Source organism: Triturus cristatus, chromosome 2_2, assembly GCF_964204655.1.
Source record: "Triturus cristatus chromosome 2_2, aTriCri1.1, whole genome shotgun sequence".
NCBI lineage: Eukaryota > Metazoa > Chordata > Amphibia > Caudata > Salamandridae > Triturus > Triturus cristatus.
The window spans coordinates 540,823,543-540,841,162 of record NC_140582.1 but is presented as its reverse complement, the minus strand read 5'-3'; the positions used below and the strand labels follow the sequence as shown (position 1 = coordinate 540,841,162).

The following is a 17,620-nucleotide window of genomic DNA, read 5'->3' as shown; positions in this document are numbered from 1 at the left end:
TGGGACATGACCCTGAGGCACAAGTGGCATCTGAGGAACGTGGGGGGTGGGCGCAGCAGGATCATTACCCCTGGGAACCTGGGGGGTGGGTGCAGCAGGTTCCTTCCCCACCCGTTTCTTAGTTCTAACCCTTTTAGGGATTGGGGGAAAAGCAGCCTTGGGAGGCACGTTGGGGCACCTAGCCCTCTCCTCTGGCCCCGCTTGCCCCTCCACTTTCTCCCTAAGATTAGCAAGGCCATGCCCCAGCACATCCACCTTTTTCATCATTTCATCCATCAGCCTCTCCATACGAGAGCGCTGATGTCAAGAATTCCTGTCATACAAGGGAAACACGCCCTTATGTAAACAGGAGAGCTGTTACATAACTCAAGGGAAACACGCCCTTATGTAAACAGGAGAGCTGTTACATAACTCAAAGGAAACACGCCCTTATGTAAACAGGAGAGCTGTTACATAACTCAAGGGAAACACGCCCTTATGTAAACAGGAGAGCTGTTACATAACTCAAGGAAAACACGCCCTATAAAGGGAGGAACCGGGAGGTACAAGGCTGTCGGATATTGTGTTTACACCGACGTACCTGCTTCGTGAAGAGCAGTGTTCCGGAGTGGTGCTCCAGTAAGGCAAGAACGGAGGTAGGTCGAGTCGTTACTCCCTGGGCCGTGTCTTGCCCCATCGTCACCTGTGAAGGACCCGGAAGCTCTACCGGTCAACCATTGAGCTTCGCTTTTTGACTCGGCTGAGTCCAAGCGCAGTGGCGCTTTTGCTGGTTGGAGTCGTAACTCCCAGCCCGACCAGAGACACAGGGACTGCCAGCTGTAACGCACACCAGGAGGTGTTTGCCGCGTTACAGACTCGGAAGTCCACAGGATCGATCGAGCGGCTGCTCTCGGTTCAGTCTTCTTGCTTGTGATTGGGGTATCGGTGACGCATCACCAGGAGGTGACTCCGCGTCCCGGTGCAGTCTGAGGAAGAGGTTGAGCGGCTGCTCCCTTCAGGTAGAGACCCCGGCTGGGTGTTTCCCTGACTCCTCGATTCTCCCCAACACTCTTCGTGCCCCTCACAGCCTACCGATTGGCATTGTCGGCCATTTCATTTCTGCCCTCTGTTGGCATACGCCGGGATCGGCGTATATGCAGAGGACGGTTAGGACCATCCGTGCTGTGGGCTGGTAACGTACTTAGCCTGGAGGATTCCAGTGACTATAACTTTTGTTTGTTCTTTGTATTTTATTTGCCTTCATTAAAAGAACTAACCCTTCACAAGTGGTTGCGTCCTCATTGTCGTGTCTGTTAAACGATCCTGAGACGTTCAGGGCGTTACAGCTGATCCCCTCTCTTTGCTTTTCCCGCCATTATACAACAAACACGTAAAAACACTGGGTACCCTGAACACAGCACACAACCTGAAGTAAGGGTCTTATATTGATGTTAACTGATACAGTCTAGTCTAAACACCGCATTCAGAGAGAACCCACAGTGATAGTAAAGGGGGGGCCCGGAGACAGCACAAACCTGAAAGTAAGGGGGCCCCCAGCCCTAGTCTGCAGTTTAACTGATACAGTCTAGAGTTAACACCACATTCAGAATTTGTACACTACCATGAAGTGAAGTAAGCGGCCCACCACTGCTACTGTACTAGTTGGAAAAATGGGCACATACAGAGACTGTTCGCATATGGAGATAAACCCTTTCACAGCCTATGCACGCTGAGACCCAATGTCGTTCAAACAGTGAAAAACCCTGCCTATGCACGATGTCTCCGATGCTATTACACAGTTACAAAACGATTCAAGCGGAAAAAAGGCACCAGTAGCACGCGCTGGGATCAGCTCAATTGATAGGGCGGGGCATGTTAGATGCCCGGTAACACAAAATTCAACCGTACAAATTTTTTGCCCCCAGTTAATCACCAACGCGCGCGTGCAAGCGCCTACGCGCTGTGATTCAAAATTCGTAACTGCTGCCTCGATAATGCGCATAAGGCAGGCAAGCGCGCACCGCTACACGCAACGGCGTGCAGGAGATGACAATTCAAAAACCGGAGGGGTGTGCGCTCTCGAGCGCCTCTCGCACCACCTCCTCCGGGTACCTGCAATTTTCCCCAGACCGTCCAGTCGCCGCAGTCTTAGCCTCCGCCACAGGTTGAGCACAACCGCTTCCGATCGGGTCCTCGTCCGCTCTCCTGCCGCTTCGGGTCAGTTCAGCACACGACCACAGCACACGTCCGGCCGGCAAGCGACAGCAGATCCTGGTCACGACGTTGGAAAAGGTCCCGCGAACTGCACAACGGTAAGAACTTCCTTGATTCGCTACTCCGGACGTCGAAACCTGCAAAACACCTCGACTGTCGAAACCTGCAAAAACAAAATTACTGCCTCCTAGCGAGGCTTGGGGGCAAGCTGGGGAGCGAGGAGCGAAGAGACAGACTCCTGTGCTCCCCAGCCCTTTATACCCCTTAGTAGCCAGGCCAGGGCTACTGGCCGGACATTGTCCCTTCATGCGACCCGGAAGTGATTCGAATCACTTCCGGGTCACGCGTTTGGGCCGGGACCTATGGGAAGGAGGCCCGCCTGTCGCGTCACTAATGTGCGCGACAGGACCGCCTCCTGCTCGGGGGGGGGGGGGGGGCCGGAGCCCTGGGGCTGGAGACACTTTACATATTTTTGTGTGCTCCAGTCCCATCTGGAGCATCCACAACTCATGTGTCTGTTGGGGGCTATGGTAGGAGTTCAAAGGCCACCGTGGCTCCCCACCCAGCACCCATCCTCGGGTTCTGGAGAGAGCTGCCCACTCTGCTGTGTGCTCCTGCCCGGCTAGCAACTTTTCTTTCAATCCAGCATCCCCTGCCCGAACGTGTGTGAGAAGGGGAAAAATATATAAAAGCATCTTTTGTGTCCTGGGATATTTGGTCCCCAGGGCCATTACAAGCGCCACATGTCCGCCTCCTGAGTTTAATAAATATTTAAGAAATTGTATATTGCACTGACCCCCTGAAACCTGGCCCACCTGGCGAGATTTTTTTTTTCTTCAATAAATGTCGCACTCTTAAATAAAAATGTACAATTGTGGTCCAGCTGGAGTACTGTTGGACCGTTAAGCATATTTTTAAAATAATTTTGGCATCGAGTGAGCGGGTCCCACTGGGAGGCTCCCCGCAAGGGATAGGAGACCAGATCCCCCCCGGTCGCCCAACTCCGCCACCACACCCGGCCTTTGGCCGTGCGCATGTGGGGTTACACAAGGATTTTTTTACAACCAGGCCCTGCATCCAATTCAAGCAGGCACCCAAACCCTTTTTGATATATATAAATATAAAGGGCAGTCCTATTGGCTTTATAAGGAGATGGGCATATCAACATATATAAAGCAGACATATTAACTTTCTCAGAAAGTCACCAATAATTATAACACAACATATTTTATAAATACACGCAGTGCAATGTTTAATAATACTTATTTAGCAAAAAAAACAAGGGGAGAGTTAAGAGGGGGGGGAGAGTAGAATTTTTCTCCTCAAGATACCTTAATTCAACAAGAAGATTCTACCACTTTACAATATATCCTTCCTTTTTAGGAAAGTAATAGTGATGGAGGTTCGGAAATTGTGTTACACCCAAGAATTTGTTATGGGAAACACTATGTGTTTTTAAAATACCCCTCACACACTAAGAATCCCTCAGTGTCATGCTTCATCATGGGGGTCTTCCCCTCCCTCTACAGGCGGGGCGTGCTGCAACTTACGAAGACCCGGGAGCACTTCGTTCATTGAAAATAATTATGTGTAGTGGGGAAGTAGGAGTGGTAGGGTCAGGAAAGATAGTGGTGTAAATTACAAATTGCCTGGCTAGTAGAAAAATATAAACTTTATTCGCCTCTCTAGCTGGAAACATTAAAAATTGGGGAGACATAGGGGGTATACTATAATGAGTTGCCTCCTACTTGGTCAACATGTTTCAAAAGCCATCCCCTTGGCTTTCTTCTTCAGGACCATGTGTGATCCCTACTTCACTCACACTTTTACTATGTGTAATTAGTGTGCCTAACTGATATTCAGCCAAAATTCATGCTTAAATTAAGCATGCAAAGAAACATGCCCATTGGGTATTTTTTGTAACCTGTAAAAAGAACAAAAAAATTGAAAAAATGACACTGTATGTAACATATCACCATCATAGCACCATTATGTGGAACAGAACAGTTGGCAGTAAATACCACCGTGATATATTTTTCTCTCATAAATGATCGAGGTGCACAGAGCGACATGGATTATGCAGCAGGTGAGCACTAAATTATACAGTAGGGTTGACTAAATTATGCGACAAGAAAAGCCAAATAGCATTCAATATTTTGTCACTTTTATACGTGGTAGTACTGTCTGGGTAAAGATTTCAAGTCATTAGTATCAGTTTAACAATTAAACGCAGAAATAAGCTAACTGTTGCGAAGCGTATTTAACTGTGTGCGAACACGTTGCCGCGTTTTCAGTAACCTTTGATACGTTTAAGCTAGAAATATGTTTTTTTATTAAAATTGGTTGATTATGCAGCAGATGATGGATTATGTAGCAAATCCATAATCATGTGAATAAATCAGTGGTTGCATTATCACAGTTGCCCTGATTATTGGGAGTTTCATGCCTGGAGCAGTGAATAATAAATGAGAGGCTTCTGTCACTCCTTTATTATTGCTTTTCTAAAAAAATTATTTTAGGTGTCCCATTCCCACCCAGGACTCACACACTCCATGTACACATTGGGGCCAAGGGGGAAGCTCCATGATCCCCGGCCGGCTGCTAAGCCAGCACCCATTAAGGATGGCAGTGGGAGCCAGCCATTTTTCTTTTTTTCGTGGGTAGTCCGGTGCCACTCAGAGAATCCACTCCTTTCAAGGTGTGATGGAGCTGGGTCTGTTGATTTGCTCCTGCCCAGCTTTTTTTTCTGCTCCTGTTGTGCAAGAGCAAATTTGTGTTCCCTGCCTGGGAGAGAGCTAGCAGGGAATTAGATTTGTATTCCTTGCCCATACTCTCCTGGGTAGGGAACAGCCCAGCGTCCCTAGGGATGGGGTTTCTACACACTGTCATTGGGCCCCAGAGGATAGGGTCACCGGCGCCATTGGATGGCTCGAGAAGGGAGGCCTCACGCCTCCCCACCTCAATGCTTTGGCCCTGGAGGATGGCATCTACGGGGCTATATTATGGCTCGGGGGGCACATGCCCCCTCCCAATTAAAAAATTACTTCAGCCCTGGGGTATGGGTCCCCAGGAACATATTATGGCTTGGCAGGGTGGTCACATGGCCCCCCTTCCAATATAACTCAAATCGGCCGCAGGGGATGGGATGCCCGGGGCCTTAAATTTGCTCAGGAGGCGGGGGGGGGGGGGGGGGTGCATACTCCCTCCTCCATTACAGTTAATGCGGCCCTGGAGGATGGGGTCCCCAGGGCATTAATATGGCTTTGGGGGGTATATGTCCCCCTCCCCAAAAGAAGAAAATGTGAGTTTGGCCAACCTCCCACCAGGCCTAGGGAAGCAGGGTATCCCTACCATGCGCCTCATATGTTTTAGTATTCTTTTTGCAGTACAGGGGACGAGTTTAACAAAAAATCTTTGTTGATGTTTTGGCAGCCGATCAAATGTTACCTTTTGATCTATTGGGTCCGTAGATGCTTTGTGTCTCTATATATACATACATTTTAAGCCTTTCTCATAAACTACTGAACATTATTACATCAAATCACAAAACGTGTGCTTTCTGGATCAAGGTCTAGCTTTCTGGCAAATTTGGTGTAATTCCATTCAGCCGTTTTTTGCGGTATCGCTGTTCACTTTTCCCAAGCAAAACTGCATGGGGAATGTGCGTTCTGGGACCCCTCGCACCCCCTGTTTTCCTCTGCCCTGTGCTTGACATATTACCCCGACACTTTCCAGTAAGAAGCGGAGGTGAATGGGACTGTTTTTTCTAAAAGTTTTGCGAAGATTTGTCAAACACCACCAAAGTTATTATCAAACCAAAAAATAAATATCCTATGGAAATGTTGTCCTAACTATAACTACACAGTGGCACATACATTTGTCTTATCCCGATAGAACTTGTTTCAGAAAACTTGGAGCACTAATTACCAATATGGGTAGTGCACAAACACAAATTTACTTGAATGCCCCAATGTCACTTTCTGCTTATACTATGCTGCATCTCTCAAATAATCCTTCTCCGATACTGCCGGAATGGTGTATATATGGAAACATAGAGGATTTTGCAAGCAGGCTTTGTAAGCCACCACAAAGGGGTGCCTGTTCGTGAAGAAGTTTTCAGCACAGAAACTGCGACGAGGGAAAAACGGAGGTAAAATACCTCACATGAGGAAAACAACATACCGCACTTATGAATTACATAGTTTGCTAGCGTGTAAACGGAAGCACACATAAATCCATTTGAACAAGGCACTCAAGTTGCGCAGGTGGTAAGTGGGCTTCTTTAAATGAAAGGGGGGGGGGCGGCTCCAACGTGAACACAGTGATAAAGACAATACATGGTATACGAGGTAGATACGTGGCTTGTCGAGATACACCTGGGCCAGTGAAGTGTAAAGCAGACGGCTTACAATCTTTTCAACCCCCGCCAGCAGTGAAAGCGAAGCCGAAGAGCGGAAACCAATTAAACCTCTTTACATTCATCCTATGTTTAGCCGCGCCCGCGCAGCTAATTACAGGATTTAGTCCCTACTGGAAAGCTGCAGAGCCTTTTGATTATCAATCAATTATCCGGAGGAGGATGCTTATGGACTCAAAGCCTTTCTATTTGTTCTGCATGTCAGCCATTGTTAAACCCATCGCGCGCGGGTGAACTTGGCGCTGCGTCAGACGTGTCTGAAAAAGACAACAGTGCACGGCGGGTGGAAACCACAAGTGATCTGACGAGAAATGCTGCTGCGCACGGCGTGAAAGCCTCTCTGGTTTATCTGCATATCGTGGATAAGGCTCGCTGAAGAAACTGTTACACAAAGATGCTAGAATATTCGATTGAACTAGCAAGAACTTACGTATTTCTTCAACCACATCTGGGTCACACTCTCTGTATTTTTCCACTTCTGCCTGCAGCTGTTCTTTTTGCTGTCGGAGCGCTGCAAGCTCTTTCATGAGCGCTGCACGTTCTTCCTGTAACACGATAGCATATGCAATGAGACATAAAGAGTTTAACACGCGAAATGACCATTTTATACATACACAATTGTATTTACGTCATCCTATAGGTAGCCTTAGACACACCGGGTGGTGTCAGAATACAGAGTAGTTTATTTATAGATGGCAAATCGTTAAGTCACTCAAGCCTCTTGGTTTGTCATGTAGGGCAGTATAAATGAGACATTTAGTAACTCAAAGGGTACCATCACATGATTTTCCGGAGTAGCCAGAGGCAGGCACAGCATTTTATCACTATAACATCGGTGCACCGTTTCTGTGATGCATCATTGCTCAACTAGATGCCAAAACAGACGTCATTGATTTCTGGTAAGCCCATGTACCAAAGCTCTGCTGACCTGCCTATGAGCTGAACCCACCCACATAATGTTCAGAAAACTCTGGACAACTTAACTCTTCAGACTAGCCTACCACTGACATTGCCTATGAACGTGATGTAGACTACTGGACATGGGAATTGACCCACCAGACTGAGTGCTAATGTCCCCTTCCAATAACTAAACAGGTTGGGAGTAAGAAGTATAGTGTCCATCTTCAAAATCAGCCGACTGGGATCACGTTTTGAATAAAGTGGTCCACTGAAATTCATGAATTCAGGGCCACCAGAAGTCTTAATATATTGCTGGAATCTTATCGGGTGCGGACTGCAGAGATAAGAATGGTGGGGCACTGAGGAAGTCGACAGACAACGGGATAGGTCAAATTAAATTTAAAACAAATAAAACCACTTACCATGTGCTCCCTTCGCCGTACCTCTCTTACCTCTGCTGGCCGTGCCTGAATCTTATGTGGAATGAATGAAGCAGGCAGGTATGTCTGAACTTAGCCCTTCATTGAAGCATCTCAAACTATGGGTGGCTATTAACTGAAGTAAAACAATACCATGTTTATTCACCCATGGCCGTGGTGTGTTTGTGAGTGGTGAGAGCTGCATAATACAATTAAATGTATCTTTTGTCATAGCACTTAACTGCTAAAGGGAAGACCAAAACAAATCTCCTTAAAACTGTAGTTACAGGGAACCTTAAAATATGAGTTGACATTGCTTTAGATAACAAGCATTGGCAAAGACAATCGGTCTAGCCTTTAATATAGCTAAGGTACCTCAAGTAAATACTAGATGTCCTTCTTGAGTCAGAAGCAACAGCCCGAAGTCTTTAACACAGCTGCAGTCCTTCAAAACTTTGCTAGAAGTCGCTCTCAAACAAGAAGCAGCTGCTTAAAAGTCTGTCTCATGGCTACAATTACTCAGGTGTCACTAAATGAACCTTGAGTCAGATGCAACTGCTTCAAATGTCCTTCACAAAGTTGAGGGTTTGTGGTTTCAACATAAAAATGTACATATACACTTTTGCTACTCTTATACATTGTGCTAGTTTTCTATAGCATAAGTAAATATGTCAATTCCAGTACACGCTGATGAATCAATATCGCAACTCTCAATAAATGTCTTGTTTACTATGGAAGACTAGTAAAGACAATCTAGTATGTATAGGTACTAGCAGTCACTGGTTATGAAGTCAAGCGGTCTCAAACATATTGTTGGGAAATATATATATATATATATATATATATATATATATATATATATATATATACACACAAACACATATGTATGCACGCACATATGCACACATATACATATAAGGTTCCTTTTGAGCCAGATGCACATTTTTCACATTTATTTCACAGAGCTGCAGTTCCTCAAGACATTTCTAGATGTCCCCCTTTAGTCAGATGCAAAAGCACTGCCATTCTTTCATGTTCCTGCAGTTCCACAGTCTTTACTAAAGGTATTACTCAAGTCAGATGCAACTGCTTTAAATAAACATTACCAGGCTGAGGGGGTGTGGCTTTACCATACACATTTGCATACACACTTTTGCTATTTAAATGCTCTGTGCTTGTTTTTCTAGGATAATTTAATTCGCCAAAGATGGTTTATAATAATGAGTCAAAATTATAGCTGTCAATAAACCTCTTTCTTTTTTGCAAAGTAAGTGATGACACACTACTATGGCCCTCATGAGTGGCCTGTTATTTTCCAATCTCTGTGTAAACTACTGTTTGCACATGATTCAGAATTATGAGCTATGTGGTAGTTACCACAAGCCTCACAATCTGCAAGTAAAGTTTGGCAGGTAAAGCCTGAATAATTTTACTGGGGGAAAATGCTCAAGAATTCTGTGTACATTCCAAGTTAACGTGCCCTAGACACGAAAAGCTTTATATCTTCCACTGCAATTTGAGATTAGGCACTTGAAACATGAGGTGGGCACCTGATCCCTGAGAGTGTTTAGCATAGGTTTTACAAATTCCTCACATATAAATGTTGGACTTGGCCTAAGTAAATTTTCAGCATCATGCAAGGTGTTGTGAATACAATTTATTTGCATGCCAGGAGACAGTGCATGTGTTTTCAATGGGGAGTGACATATTCCCATTTATTTAGACCCAAGCTCCAGAAATTTCCGAAGTCAATGTAAGACTGTATGTCAATGGGAGAAAAACAGAAACAGGAATAGCCGAAGTTTTTGACGTGACACCCGAAGGTGATAAAATAAGGCTCAATAGAAAGCTGCTGGTCAAAAGTAAGGTTACAATCTATAATCCCTAAATTCCAGACTGCATCGTACAATGGAGGACCCACAGTAGGAGCCATAAGGTAATGTACTTCCTAACTCATTGCTTCTGGATGGATTACACTTAAGAACGCTTTTTCCTTCCATTGACAGGTCGCTTCTAAGGCTTGTGACATGTAACAAGGGAGTTAATTATTCCCTAGTTTCTGTAGATTTAACAATGTTTGCTCATAATTTGCATACATATACTCAATTACATTACACTCATAAAGAGGACCTAATCTTGACCCAGAAGACCCGGCTACCTATCGGCCTATCGCCAGACTTTCATTCCATCTAAAATAATCAAAAAGATCATGAATACCCAGTTGAATCAGTTCATTAATGAAAACAACTGTCTCGATCCCACTCAATGTGGATTCAGATCAGAACATAGCACCAAGACAGCCCTCATTAAGGCCATGGATTAACTACAGTTTATCCTGGATGAGGGCGGCTCGGCAGCTCTGATCCTGTTAGATCTATCGGCGGCCTTCAAAGCGGTGGACCATTCCATCTTGATCCACCGTCTGGAGGCGACCGGCATAAATAAATTAGCCCTAAAACTTCTTACATCCTTCCTCTCTGACAGGAAAAATATGGTCAAAGTAGACAACTTCTCATCTAAACCCTTTTTGCTGCCCTGTGGAGTGCCACAGGGTTCATCACTCAGTCCCACCCTTTTTAACATTTACGTAGTTGAACTGGCCCCTCTTGTTCAATCTTTCTGCTTCTTGCTCACCTCCAACACGGACGACACGCGAATAGTGATTTCCGCCTTCAACAAATCGAACAATATTAGCCATCGAATCCAGAACTGTATAGGTAAAATCAGTTCTTGGATGAGCACGCATTGTCTTAAACTCAATTCTGAGAAGACGGAAGTGATCCTGCTCGGAAATAATCCCAACTTCTGGTCAGTACCCTGTTGGCAAGCTGAAATTGGACCACTCCCCATCCCCACAAACAAAGCTAAGAGTCTCGGGGTCATCCTGGATGATAAACTAGATCTCGGCAAACAAATCAATGCAGTCAAGTTTGGGGAGAGGATGTAGCTTACGGCTATAGCGGTTTACCTCGGACCTGGGGAACAGGGTTTGAGTCTCGGCAACGACGCTCAAAATCCTGTGATTCTGGGCAAATCACTAAATCTCCCCGTGCCTAACAAAAAAAAAATTAATGTGTTCATCTGTAACGAAACTGGTGCTCATGTAAAGCGCTCCGATACCCGATACCTCGGGTCTAGTTTGCGCTATATAAAACTCTAAAAAATAAATTAAAAAAAGTAATTTCATCTTCTTAGCATACCCTTAAAATCCTTTGGAAGATTCTAAATTTCCTCCCCATCATTGTCAGGAAGACAGTTATCTCTACCTTAATAATATCAAAATAAGACTACTGCAATGGCCAATATAATTGTTTGCAGGTCCAATATGTCAAAAAACTTCAAGTTTCGCAGAACTCAGCCGCAAGATTACTCCTAGGATTGCCCAGACGTCACTCGGACTCTCTTGCCATAAAAGATCTTCATTGGCTTAACATAAAAAATAGGATTAAATTCATATCTCTGTCTCTGACCTACAAAGCTCTTTATGTCTCTGGACCATTCTTCTTAAAGAAAGCTTTTTCGTGGTACACCCCCACTAGAAATCTCCGATCATTGGGATACTTTATAATAAATACCATTAGATATAAAAAATCTAAATGGGGTGGAAGTAGCTTCCAGGTAGGAGCAACCAAGCAATGGAATCTCCTCCCTTTGCACACCAGATCAGCCCTCTCCCTTCTACAATTCAGGAAATCCCTAAAAACCTGGCTGTTTTAATCAATAGTTTTCTTCTGTACTTGTTCTGCTCTTTGACTAGCAACAAGACACCCCCGGGTATACGCTGCACTTTACAAGTTTTTTTTAACATAACATAACACATGGAGTAAATAAAAATAGAGAAATGGCTGCCCCCTATAGGGCAAATCATTTCTAAGCAGACACACAAGATCCCAATTGAACTGCATCAGTATGCGCAAATGAGAAGGAAGTTATTCTGGTAAGTACCATACTTGACAGCCCATCGTATGAAGATCTCGTGATTATGATAGCATTATCCTTGGTGGTGAATATGACAGACCGATCCAACAGTATCACTGCACCAACATCACTGTTGTCCATGGTCATCGAAGATTGTCAATAAATGAAATCACAACTGTTTCAGACCCATGCCTGGCCTAAAGCCAACTTGCTTGTCATCCAGAATACTTTTAGATTTAATAAAGTCCCATCACTGGGCCCGTAACATGTGTCCCCAAGAGGGCAATACATCAATGTAACAACCAAGCATCATATTTAAGATAATAAGAGTAACACAGTGATGAAACCATAAACAATACACCGTCAATGTCTAAAGAGCATCTAAGTTATGGACACTGGGATCCTCAATGGATGTCACCTTCATCTCACGGTATGATCGCCATCGGGAACACATTTTCTCCCCCTTTCGTGGGCACCCTCTGCCCAGGTGTATAGTTATTTGGGCTAGCATACACCAGTCCATGTCTTGTTCCCACCCCGCCAACGTTAGTGCATCCCTTGCAATGCACTTACATGCTTTGTCATGTTTGGCCACTGACAGACCCAGTGATAACCAAATTCGCTATATCTCGGCGGTGAGTCATCCCCACGAGATGTGCAGCATGCATGTTTTAGTTAAATCCGGTACCTCCACACCCAAGACTTCCCTAGTTAGTTTCTGTAGTGTCAATCAGTAGGGTCGTGTTGCACAGCAGGCCCATAGGATATAGAAGAATGTGCCTCCCTCCTCACAGTCCCAAAGGCAGAAGTCTGTGGGACTGTTGTCCATGGCATGAATGGCGGTACAGGAGTAGTATGAATGGTGTAGGATGCGTAGCTGAATAAGGAGGAACCCTGCGTTGATAGCCACCTCCCAAAAGGACCCAGTGGCTCCTTCCCTTTCGTCCGCCTCAAATTCTCCAACATCAGTCTCCCATTTAGACCTTAAAGCAGCAAGGGTGTCATGCGAATCATTAACAGGTTTCTTGTATATGAGCGAAAAAGCCTTTTTTGGTAAGGGTTCTGTGAGGACCCGGTCCTCCAGGGGTGAAGAATCAGGAATCTGAGTACATCTGGAAATATGTCTAAGCAACGGATGATGGAGTTGGATGCATTTGAAAGACTCCATGGATGCAAAGTCATACTGGGCTTACATATCAGCTAGACTGAGCATAGAGTCCCCTTTCTTCCTTCACAGTTTTAATGGATCCCTTGTGCAAAGGTCCAAGGGAGAATCTGTTGTCTTACTCGGATTAATAATACACTTACAATCTTGAAAAAAAAGAACAGTAAAATAAGCATTTGCACTGTCAATAGGTCTGGCTTTAATGTAACAAAGGTGTTCGCAAATGCTATTGATCACATTAAATCTTGCCTACTGGTTTTGTCAATAATGGGGAAAAGGTAACAGAAAGGATTGATTTCTGTGCAGAACGATATAAGAGATAAAAAAATGAATACTCATGCAGGGAAATTCACCAATCACTGGAGTGCTAACTTTGAAATACAACCACCATCACAGGCTGAGAGGTATTTGGGACTGAGGAGAACAAATACACTACTTGTGGTGGAAGAGTCTTCTCTGCCTGGTGAAGGATTGATGACTGTGAATGCAGCTTCATCCTAAATCTTTGGACCTGAAAGGCTCTTGCTGCTGCACAAGAAGAAGAGGGTCCAGGATCTATGTGACGGTCTGTCTGCTAAGGACGTTCCTTCCCTGGGACTGAAGTGAAGAAATTCCTGGCAAAAAAAACAAGTGCGGGCACAAACAAACAACAAGACCAATAATAACTGGATTTCTGGATGTGGAATTTTTTTACCACTTGACACCGTGGTCCGATGACATTCAAACATTCTATGGAAGTTTCAGAGCAGTAGAGAAGTTACAGAACATTTGGTAGAAGTTTGGAAATTTAGACTTAGAAAATTAACCCTCCCTCTCGAGCACCAGGCAGAAGTGGCAAATGTATCTGATAAAGACGCAGTCTTGACAGGAAAAAGCCCTTGGTTGTTGCTCTCATAGATGTTTAGCGTAAGATTCAAGGACCAGTGGCCTTCGACTTGGTGAAGACCTGCCCATCATGGATTCCAACCCTACCTCCAAAAAAGTTTGTGAGTCAGAAGATAAACTACAAGAGTGAGAAAAGGTACCAAAATGTGCATGACAACATTCCAATCTCTAAGGTTACAACCTATAAGGTACTACTGCTTACAAAATTTTGCAGCTTGGTTCGAGACTTTAGAGGGATAGCAAAATTGATGCATCTGACCGTGTGCGGCCATGCTTGGACAAAGCTAAAGGATTCTGCCTTCCTATAAAATAATTGAGTGCAAAGGTAAAACTCATGACCTGGGCGAACTGTTACCCACTGGCAGACCTCTCCTCACCGGTTGACTGAGGAGGGGGGCTGGTAAGTAGGGATAGAGGCGGCTCCTTCTTTGGAGCAGAGGAGCATCACCCCACTTAAATGCCCCCAAAGCCCCCCTCCCGAGATGAAAAATAAAATGGTAATTCATTGCTATTTTATTTTTTATTGTCCCGTCCTGAACTGAGCGTCAGGACAGAGCAGGGCCTGCTGAGTGACAGCACGGAGGAGTGGTGAACAGAGGGCTGCCTTTGCACTGTTTAAAATGCGCATGTCTCTTTGGTTGGCCATCTTGGGATGGCCAGCCAGACATGCACACTTTAAACCTCTCAACCCAGCTGTCTTCAAACAGCTGGGTTAAGAGTAAGTGCAGGCCTCCAATGTGCTGTGGAGCGCCGAGTGAGGCAGCTCCCTCCAATCCTGGCGCTGCTCAGATTCGGCAAGGAAGTTTGCCCGCAGCCTGGCACTCGAGAAAGACAACGTCCGGAGCGCAGGACGAGTTTCATTTTTAATTTTATTTGCCTGCGTGCCCGCCCCCCTCTCTCCATAGATGCCAGCCACCACTGTGCAGTGAACAGTAACCCACTGGATAACATTAGATTTTTAGCTTCTAATGGTTTTCTCCAAATGCTTCTTAAAGATTATATAACTCCTGAATTCTACATCCTGTTTTAATCATTTTGGTGTCGCTAATCATTAAATTGTATTCTTTCTAATTAAATTGGTTTGGGAATTTAACCTACTTATTTCCTAACTCTAATGTTGCTTTGATGGTACTGTTCATGCACAAAATGCAGTGTTCTTGCTGAGGAAGCCTTTGTGACCATGGGCAAGCTTAGGATTAATCAGAGAAACCAGTTTACTTGTTGGTGTTAGATTGTTTTGACGTGTGGGAGCTCAGCCAGAGTTCACAATAAAGACTGAGACTTTGCTCCCATATAGTCCAGCTTCCTACACAATCCTGTTTCCTACACAAAGCAAAATAAACTTTGAATTATGTATTTTAATGGATGAGGGACTTCCTGCACCCAGCTACAAGGTCGCGTGTGTGTGCAGTGACATAGAGAGTGGTAGGGCTGCAGGGATGGATACAGGTTCTGCCCATTGAATTAGACGTTGAGGGGCTGTGTGTACAAGTGCTGGGTGCAGGCCTTCTGAAACGGCTTCAGTGGAGCACTGCCTCTGGCCTCTCATTGGTTAACTGAACTGCCATCATAGCTTGGTGGACTGATGAGAGGTGCTTTGAGAGGAACTTATTTTGGAGGAGGATGTCCATGTTCAACTCTGAAAGAACAATATCATCCCCATAATGGGGAATCTAACAAATGGTAAAATAAATGAAAAGAGGTATGCTGTGAGATAGTGCATTGTGATATTGTTAAATGGTAGCGGCAGTTTCAGTCGATAACCTTTCAAGTATTTGCCCGGCGGTAATCGCCTCTCATACCACTCGATAATTTACCAATGAAAGAGGCAGGCGCCGGAGACTGGAAGGCAGGAAACAAAGTTTTATTCCGTCGGAGCAAAACACATCAGATCAGACAGCAAGGTATCGTCACGAGGTGCTCTAACTGCATCTCTGAGACCTGGTCTCTTATACACCGGTTTATTGCTTTATTACACATAGTACATCCTTGAGATTTCCTTGATGCATGAGAGAACATCCCCTGAAGCCCCGGCTCAGATCCGATCCCACACATAGCTACAGTAGGAGTTCCCGCAGTAGGAGATGGCTATCGCGCAGCGGGGAATTCCGCCAATTCCCGGGGGTGTGTGCAACCGGCCGGGTCTCAGGGGGTAGGGGCTTTGATCTACTGTAATCCCTTTGATGTGGGGTGTTTCCCTTACAGTAGGGGCAATAAACTGCATCCGCAGGGCTAGGTGATGGCCTGGGACCAGTTCGGACAATGGGGCGCAGAGGAAGGGGGTTATCAAAGGAGCGGCATGACCATGTATGGGATGTCGGTCGGATGTGGTTCCGTAGCAGGGTCGCGCAGAAGGAGAGGGTTTATGGCCCGTGTATGAGAGAGCGGGGGTGGCCGGCGCGAGGGGGGATGTTCGCAGCGCCAGGGGAAAGCGCTGGCGATCGAGAATGAGCGGGGAGGGAGTGGGGTGCCTAAAATGGCGGCCGTGCATTCGCTGTGCGTGACGCTGGGGAGAGGCAAGATGGCGCAGATAATGTTCAGTTTGCAAGCTAAATTTCCACAGTCCCCCCTTTTAACATATCTCGCCAGCTTGCCTGGCCGTCATTTATCTTCGTTAACCTTCAGCTATAATATCGTTAATGTCTTTCGTACATTCCTTAAAGATACAGAGTTTTTAGGGCAGGCAGGAGTAATCTGACACATTTGCTTATAGTTACTTACAGGTGATAAAGTAGGCGAGGAGGTAGTACATACAGAGTTACAGTATAGTCGTGTACATGGCTGGTGTTGTATGAATGTTACTATACAAAGTTACATTTTCTTAACTTCTCAGTGTACAGTCGGAAGTGATTGATGCAACATCATGAAAACTTGATAAGAAGATAGTTAATATAAAAAGGTGGTTGGGAGAGGATTTTCAACTTTGACATGGGTTCTTCTTTCCAGTGTCCTTTTTTATAAAGAGCTATCACTGGTAAGCTCTCATTGTTGTTCTTCTTTCGTTGGCACTGTTGAGCACCGGCGGTGGAGCTAAGGTCCAGCTCAAATCCAATTTCTCACGTTGCAGGGTGTGATCATTCACTGTTCTCCGATCACAGCCCTGTTCCTTAACACAGTTCACCATAGGTACTTTGAGACAGGGTACCTGCTTTTTGTTCTTCTGTGGGTAGGTCAGATTCATAATCCATATAAAAGATGGTGAGAGAGAGAAGGGTGTGACGTGCTTCGGGACGCCGAGGGAAGAGGGGGTGGAGTGGGATCGGATCAAAAATGTGGACCAAGGGGAGCAGAATCTTCCAGCACTGGGCCCATCAATCGGGCCCGACGGGTTGAGACTTCAGGCACGCTGGTCGGTGAGCAGGGGGCCTCGATGTAGCCCTTCGCGCTTATCATCCTGAAAATGGTGTCTCGTCTCACGCCCTTTTTGCTTCGTAGCCTCCCCCTTGGTCGATGTCATAGATGTTCCATGGTCTGCAGCCAGGCTGTGCGTCACGTCCGACCCCTCCCTTCCGATGGCAGCACGTTATCTTTAAATGGGTACAAGAAACAAAAAATCTTAGAGAGTTGGCAGGGAAGACATTTACATACTTCATCCTCTCTCCCAACCACCGAGTAGTTGCGGACATGTTTTTATCGGTTGCTGCATGATTGGTGTCTTTTAACTCTGATGTTAGTGTGTGCGTTACTAATCTATTAATTATTGCTGTGGTGCAAGTTTCTGTG

General features: G+C 45.4%; 1 protein-coding gene across 1 annotated transcript in view; it reads right to left on the bottom strand.

Moving 5' to 3' along the window:
* Positions 1-17,620, bottom strand: part of MND1 (meiotic nuclear divisions 1) — a 440,846-nt gene that overhangs the window by 66,238 nt on the left and 356,988 nt on the right. The window contains exon 6 of the mRNA XM_085641689.1: positions 7,041-7,155. Coding sequence (XP_085497815.1) covers positions 7,041-7,155 — 115 coding nt within the window. The remainder of the gene's footprint in view (positions 1-7,040; positions 7,156-17,620) is intronic.